This window comes from Poecilia latipinna, unplaced genomic scaffold (assembly GCF_001443285.1).
Source record: "Poecilia latipinna isolate Pla-1442-1.1 unplaced genomic scaffold, P_latipinna-1.0 Scaffold3695, whole genome shotgun sequence".
NCBI lineage: Eukaryota > Metazoa > Chordata > Actinopteri > Cyprinodontiformes > Poeciliidae > Poecilia > Poecilia latipinna.
Genome location: NW_015116311.1, coordinates 1 through 8202, shown reverse-complemented (window position 1 = coordinate 8202; position 8202 = coordinate 1). Strand labels below are relative to the sequence as shown.

Below are 8202 nucleotides of genomic sequence, written 5' to 3'. Positions count from 1 at the left end.
TCAGTGTATTGTTTTCTTGATTGTTTTGTTTCTTTAGATGTGGTTATATGAGTGTTATAAGAAATAATATCAAGAGAAACTCAACTCTATAAACAGTTTAAGTTTATTATGTAGTTCCACAACTATTTAATATATGGACTTTGAAGGAGAAACCATCAGGATTGTGCTGGTGAGGGTTTTGTGTTTCAATAGTTATTCTGCAGATTACCTTATTAGAAAATGCAAATTTGGAGAACCTTATCTATCTGCATATTGCTACTATTCCATCCAACGCTGACTTTCAGAGCTTTATGCCGCCACACAAGCCTGCAATATAAACTCTTCCTTCACATGTCTGTCTGTAACAGAATCTCACCAGTACTTGGTCAGTACCCAAACCCGTCTGGCCTCCTTTCCTGTGCACCAGCAGCCAATTCGAAGTGTTGATTCAGTCTGTTTTCAAACTACAGCTGGTGATCCAGGTCCCAGTAAAATTAGAGCAAACAGGACCACCTGTTTCCAGTCTGCAGTAAAAAGGGGCATAAATGTCTTCTTGGTTTCATTCAACCAGACACAACATGACAGATATCGCCAGATGTGTCTGCAGAGATCCGTGTCCTTGAGAAACATCTGGATCTCTTTAGATGATGGATGTTGCTCTCTCAATATTTTAACCAAAAAGGTTTTCACCACCCTGTCAAGTATCTAAGGTGCCCTGTAAGAGTTCTTCTGTTGTTTATAGATTTAGATATTTTAACCTGTCTTGTTTAGGTCATTTATTCAGTCTCTCAAACTGACAACCTCCCTGGCCGCTGACCGAGTGCATCCATTAAGCGCTGGATCCTTCTACTACTGTATCGGAGGTTATTTTGAGCGCGGTGTTGCGCATGGAGCAGCAAGAAAACATAATGCATGGAACCGAACCTCTCTACAAATCGATCCGAGAGCTTAAAAAAGCATCTTCACCACAAACTGATACCAGCAGCGACTTTTTAACCATTTACTGACCTGAGGATGGCACTTAAGTGTGTGAGTGTGTTGAGATAAAACAGACCTAATCTTCTTTGAGGTCATTTTAGTGAAGCATATAAGGTGAGTAACAGGTTGAACTTACGCTGGCTGATGCTGCACTTAATGTAAACAGACCGCTGCAGCAGACACGAGCTGGCCGTGGGGGCGCGCGCGCAGAGACGCCCACACAGGCAGAGGAGAAGCGCGCTATAAAAACACCAGACGGCGTTTCAGCGTCAGTGAGAATGCTCCGTTCACCTCCAGCTCATGGTCGGTCAGCCGAACCGAGCTCGCAGAGGAAAAACACACAGAAAAAAAAACGAAGTGCGCCTCAAAGGACATCGACTCTTTGCTTAACTTACCCCAGCAGCGGTGGATTTTATTGAGGAAAAATATGACTTCTGACACTTTTGAAAACGCATTTTCCAGTAGTTCTTAGATGGCGTGGACTGCTTGAGAGAGGTCGAGGAAGATTCAGGCGCTCTGGAAATACTTTCTGGTCTTATTGGTGAGTTAATTTCTTATTTTTAGCTGTCGGTGAAATTAAATGATCAACTTTTTGGGTAAAACAAAAAAAAAAGGAAGACTTCTGTTAAAAGACAAGAAATGCGATTAGCATCAATTTAATATTTTAACTGGGTTTTATATTTACATATTTTCATTTTGTAAAGTGCGACAGCTAAGTACACCCGCTTCTTTGGTCGATCTGCGTCACATTATGTCGGAATATCAGATTGATATTAATAAAAAACAAAATTTGAAAGAGATCGTAGCAGGTTAGTAGCAATATAAAGACATGGATATAATAAATAGATAATGAATTGAGTGTGTTTTTTAAACAATAAATAGCGGAGTTTTCTTGAATGGACAGATTCTAATAAAGTGCTCTAATAACAATAAAAAGTGAGAGCTGGCAATATGAAAGTCATTATCGCTCCAGTGCTGAAAACATTGCTCTCAGAGTGTGTTTCCCTCATTTGGTGTTTTTGAGGTAACATGCAAAGAGAGTTCGGCTAAATTATCCAAAATTACAGCTGACAGCCCCACTGATCATACATGCAGGGGTTTTCATCTTTATTGGTTTTCGTGCAAACAGTGCTAGAGAAAAACATTTGGACTGTTCTACATGTCTTCTGTTGAACTATTTTTTTTCTCTTAGTAAATGAAATCATCATTAAAAAATAGATTTTTGTAATCACTCATGTTCTTTGCCTGATATCAAAGTGTGTTCGAAGATCTGAAACATTAATTTTCCCTTATTACATCCAATTACTTTAAAAACTGCACATTTTTTCCTTTTTTCCTGCAGCCTGCTTTGACAATGGACCCCATAAACTTCAGAGGTCAGAGATGAGAGATGTTTGCTTTGAGGCATTTTAACTCCTCGCCCTCCTCGCTTCTTCCTCGTTGGGGCGATGGCAGTGCATCTGTGGTGGAGGCCATGGTGACGGCCATGGAGCAGCAGCAGGAAAATGTCACTGCTGTGCAGAACCACACCAGTGGTGTGATCAGCGTGGTGCTGCCTATGTCGCTAGGCATCATCTCCAACACGGTGGCTCTTTTCATACTGGTCAATGCCTACTCTCTGCAGCGGCGGCGCTCCAAAGCTACATTCCTCTTGTTTGCCACCTCTCTGGTGATCACAGACTTCTTTGGCCATGTGATTCCAGGTGCCCTGGTCCTGAGGCTCTACCTCACCGGTGGACAGAGCACTGAGGACTCCTCTGATAGCATGTGTCAGTTCCTAGGTGGCAGCATGGTCTTCTTTGGCCTTTGCCCTCTGTTTATGGGCTGCGCCATGGCCGCAGAGCGATGCCTGGGCGTTTCCAAACCGCTGCTGCACTCGTCCCTCGTCACCAAAACTCGCACAAAGGTCTGCCTGTCCATCATCTGGCTGGCAGCGCTGTGTGTGGCCTTGCTGCCCTGCTTCCAGCTCGGCTCATACACCTATCAGGAACCAAAGACCTGGTGCTTCATCAACGTGCTCAACGACACCATGGGGGTGGACGTGGCCTTCGTGGCGCTGTTCTCCGGACTCGGCCTGACCTCACTGGCTGTGGCTCTCGTGTGCAACACAATAAGCGGACTGACGCTGGTGCTGGCCCGGATCAGGAGGCAGCCCGGCTCCCATCACTCGGCCCGCTCCCATGACATTGAGATGGTGGTTCAGCTGGTTGGTATCATGGTCACCTCATGCATCTGCTGGAGCCCTCTGCTGGTATGTTACGAGAAAAATCAGTTTTCCAATGAGTTGTTCTGTTTTAGAAGATTAAAGCAAATATTACCTTTCAGAAAAAACCCCCATCATACTAAAGGTCAAACATGGTAATGTTATTATGATCTGAGAATGTTTTGCTACTTAAAGATCTGAATGACTTGCTTTACCTGATGGAGCCAAAACATGACATGACGTTACGTGACAAAGAAGACTGGGACAAAAGGACTGGGTGAACTGCTGGAGATTGTTCCAAGAACACTCGCGTGTTATCAGTCATATGAGTTGCAAAATGAAAAGGAAGCACAATCAAGAGACATTTGCAAGTTTGTATTTCTACTTGAAATCATAATTTTGTTCTTCAAACTGTGAGCTGCTTTCATCAAAGAATCTGTTTGCAGCAATTGCTGCCCTGCAAACCTTTGGCATTTTAGCTGTCAGTTTCCTTAATCATTGCAACAATTTCCAGCTGTGCTAACATGATTTAACAAGGCTTTTCAAATGATCAATTAGCCCTTCATCGAGACAAACTTGGATTAGCTACCAAAATGTGCCACTGGAACACAGATGGTAGCTGTGTTCCAGCAACCATCTGTTTTATTACGGAAAAATTCGTAATAATAAATACGGATATTTCTAAGTGAACCTAGAACTTTTGACAAAGATCACCGGTACTTACGTTTCTATAGATTGCAGTTCTTAGACTCGGGAGAAGAAAATTTACCAATGCATCAGGAGAACTTGTAGAAATGCCCAACAGTTAACGATGCAATTTATTTTCTGTTCAGTTCAAGCTGGATCCACTGGATCAGTGTCCCTGTCATCCATCCACATGGCCCAAAATGAATCATTGTGATTGTGAGCTCAATATGATCTGGTGCTTCGGTCCACACTGTTTTTGTTTTTTGTTTTTGTTTTTTTTGCACCAGAACCTCCTCAACCGAATTGGATCTAAGGCTGTGAGCCAAGTTTTTAAAACCCTGATGTCAAAATTGTTAATTTTGCTTTATGTGTACGGGGGCCGATGACATCACGAGAAGCACTAGAACTGAGCTGGCATAAGTAAATAAAACATTGGAAGACACCTCTAAAGGAGGAATGTGAGTAAAAAAATGTGAATAAATGGAACAAATCACAAGGACTCAGGTCAGTGTGATGGCGTGAGCGCAAACTTGTTCTTGAGTTTTTATTTTTTGACCAAATATAAATACGCAACAGAACAGCAAACAAACAGAAAAAACAAACATCACTTTTTATTCTATATGTAATGAACTATAGTGTTTGATTTTACAGCAGACTCTGGCATTTAGCTTTAAGGAAACAGAATGTCTTTTTACTGAATGGATTCAGCTTTATATTGTACTTTATTATATTTATTTGACTCTGTTAATCAAAGGGCGTGAATGTATTTTTTTTTATGAAGAAACATTTGTTAGTTGCTTCAGAGGTCACAAAAGACCAACAACACAAGTGGTTGGATTGCGTATTTAGTTTTTACTATCTGGATTACAGAACAATGCAGCCCATGAAAAGTACATGGCAGAAGTATCAATATTGGTGCTTCTGCAGTTACTTGTTTCAAAAATAACATGCAAATGAAACTGTTATGATGTTTTGAGTGACTCTTGAGTCAAAAGTACCCTTTGTCATTGTGAAAGTGATTTTACTGGATGAGCCTGATTGGATTCAGAACTTGGCCCAAAACTGCAAAATTCTTTCAGAATTACTTTTGAAACAAGAACAACTCAATTTTCTTTTCTTTTCTTTTTTTTAATTTTATTTATTTCTTGTTTTTAACGTGTAACACATTTTAATCTATAGATTAACAAATAAGGAATGTGTTTCTTGACCAACAACACAGGTCTTTGCTCTGATGTCGGTGATCCATTCCTCCAGCAGAACTGTGGATGAAAACCTGACCAACTACCAAACTCTGATGTACATAGGAGTGAGGCTGGCCACGTGGAACCAGATCCTCGACCCCTGGGTCTACATCCTGCTGCGCCGCACCGTGCTCCGCAAAATCTACCTCATTGTAAAGTGCCAGGCGGGCCTGAAGGACACCGTGATGGGTCGCTGGGAGAAGAGCTTCTTCCCCAGCTTGGACCAGAAGGAAGTTCAGCAAGTCTGAGCGAAGAATGCTTTTTTTTTTTTTATGTTAGCAGGTCACTGAACACACAAACCTTTGTAAATACAGAAACAGCAGTTGAAGGAGGAAATGTTGTTGCTATGACGAGGAAGCAGTCTATCATTGGAGGTTTCCTTGATCAATCAAGGTTTTTTTTTTTTTTCAAACTCCACTCTGTTTACCAGCTTGTTTTTTCTCTGACCTGAAAAATGCAAGCTAGCTAAGGCTGCAATTTTGCACAAAATATCATAAATGCTCTGTTTACTTCGAAAAAGTGAATATTCCTTATTTCTCTATGTAAATAATGAAATTATAAAGATTAATCTGAATTCAGCCCTAACCACACCTTGTAGAAACTAGAAGATTTGTAAAAGGGAAAACTTTAATCTATCATAACTTTGACCAGCTTTGAAAGCTCTGAGACTTACATCGGCATAACCATCAGAGGGCGCTTTGGAGCAAACCCAGAAATAATCGAGCATTTTGCTAGTACTCTACTGAATGTAATTTATTACAGAATGTCCAATGTTCACATGTAATTTTGACTTTGAGTATTATTTTGTGTGTTTTATACGTCAATGTATAAAACAATAAGGTTTTTATGAGTTAATACTTGAATGTTACTTTCAGTTTGAGAACATGTAAAACACTTTAAACTGAATGTAAATAAAACCATACAATGTGCTTTTACTTTAAAACTCTGCTCTTATTTTTATCCTGTCTTGTTTTGAAGACCTGCAAAAGAGGTAAATGTATTGAAAACCCTCTAGTAGCTTTCCTTTGACTGCAATGAGCAACATTTTCTCCTTAAAAAAATTTTCCAACAGAGATGTCCTGCTCAGTTTATGTTCTTCACTTTCAGTAGATATGTTTTAGCAAATGGACAATCCACAAAGGTTACAGAGATCATAATCTAATAAATCTGAAACACATATAAGAATAATGTTTTGACTAGAGCTTGAGTCAGTGTGTAGTGGACTGACTACCAGTGTTTTACTTCAGAAGTACAATAAACATCCAGCTCAGCAGGGTGAAGGTTAAAAATAAGATCTATTTTTTTTGGATAAAATACTGTTTGCTCTTTTCAAATGCTTCTTATATCCATTACATCCAGTAAGATTTCAATGTAAATGTGGTGCATTTCTGAAAAACTCATGTCTGTTGAGATTTTTATTAGTTAAAACTCAATAACAAGAGATGGTTAAAGATGGAAAACAACATAGAACTTTAAATGTTGGTTCATATGAACCGAACACCATCACCTCAGCACTTTATTGAAACTTCTTTGGCTTTTGTATGCATTCATTGAGACATAGAAATGAAAAAATGACATTCTTGCTCTTGATGTCCCAGTGTTCAGGTATAGCTTTTCATTAAACAAAAGTCTGAAAACATCCAACAGTGCGTGTTCAACCACCGGACCTCCAGGGGGCGATATTACGTCAATAGTCTGAATTGAAGCCACTGTATTACGTGAAGAAAAGGCATGACGTACTAATTCCTAACGGCTATGAATTATTTTTTTTATAAAATCACCAGAAAAACTACGAAAGGAGAGGTGAAGTTCATTTGAACGGTCTAAAACTGTGCATATGCGTGATTTTAGAGGCAAGCTGTGATAGCATTAATGAAACTCATTGAGTTCGTGCAGGTGCTACAGCTAGCTAAAGGTAAACTGTGCTTAATATTAAGTATTTACACCTTTAATATAGAGCGAATAGTAGAGGTTTTATTTATCGATTTGTTGAATAGACACATCCCCTCTTAATGAAAACTGCAAACATTCATGCACAAGTTGATAGTTTGGCTCAACTTTTGCTGCTGCGCACTTGTTAGCCGCTAACGCTGGTTGCTACTAGCACCTATACGCTACGATGTACGTGACGTAAACGATTTCATTTTATGTTGACGTTTTTCTGTGGCAGGATAAACAACTACAGTTTTTATTTATGCTACACGAGGCAGGGAGGACAGCATGACTTCAGAGTGGGACGAACAGCAGGCCTATGAAGAGCTTCTATATTGGGACGAACTGATCCAACAAGGCCACCGTCTTCTGCCTGAGGACTTTGACAGGTAGCGCTGAAAACATGCTCTATTTCTACAGATTTGTACAGAAATACAAGGGCTAGTATGTCAGATCGTGAAAGGATCTGGTCATGATTGTTCTTAAAAACAATTCATATGGGGTCGGCTGGATGTTTATAGTTTTACTTTTAAAACGTACTATTTTTGCTCATTTTGTTGTCACTCCTGACAGATACGAGGAGCTGCGATATTGGTACGACTGTCTGTGTTACGAGGAGGAGCTGAGGCAGTACCATGAATACATTGCTGCAGTTCAAAACTTGGAAGATGAACGACAGCTTGAGGTTGTTTTTTCCTCTTTCCTTAAAAGCACACACAATTTATGATCTACTGTGCAAAAGTTTTAAACCACCCATGTGTTGGACTTTTTTTTATTTCCAAAGAGTGAGGCAGTCCTGTTATCATAAAAGTAATTTCAAGGAGTAGATTTCCGCACATCCACGTCTTGTAAAAATGATTTTAGGATATTGTCTGCTTTTTAAAATGGCTAGGGTCTTGTTAGCTTGCAGATTTCAGGTTTTTCTCTCTTGGTGACTGATCTAAGAATAACATTTAAGAAGGTGTCGCACTTTTTACAACAATTTAAACAAAAATGTGTAAATAATAATGGCATGTCTTACGGCATTCGTGTTAAGTATTCATATCCCTTATTTTTCACGTGTCATTTTTAGAGCTTTATAAATATGAAGCTTCCTCCTTTTTAGTTATAACTGCAGATGCAGTGTTTTCCCCCAAGTAAATTGTATTTATAACTTCTGTTTATTTCCGTGTTTTTTTTTTT

General features: G+C 39.6%; 1 protein-coding gene across 1 annotated transcript; it reads left to right on the top strand.

Annotated features, from left to right (window-relative positions):
• The first annotated feature begins 1233 nt into the window (after positions 1–1233).
• LOC106941480 (prostaglandin E2 receptor EP1 subtype-like) lies at positions 1234–6024 on the top strand. The gene is made up of 3 exons (XM_015024528.1): positions 1234–1498; positions 2300–3208; positions 5067–6024. Exons 2-3 carry the CDS (start codon positions 2348–2350, stop codon positions 5334–5336), a joined length of 1131 nt encoding a protein of 376 aa, XP_014880014.1. The 5' UTR covers positions 1234–1498; positions 2300–2347; the 3' UTR covers positions 5337–6024.
• Positions 6025–8202: the final 2178 nt, after the last annotated feature.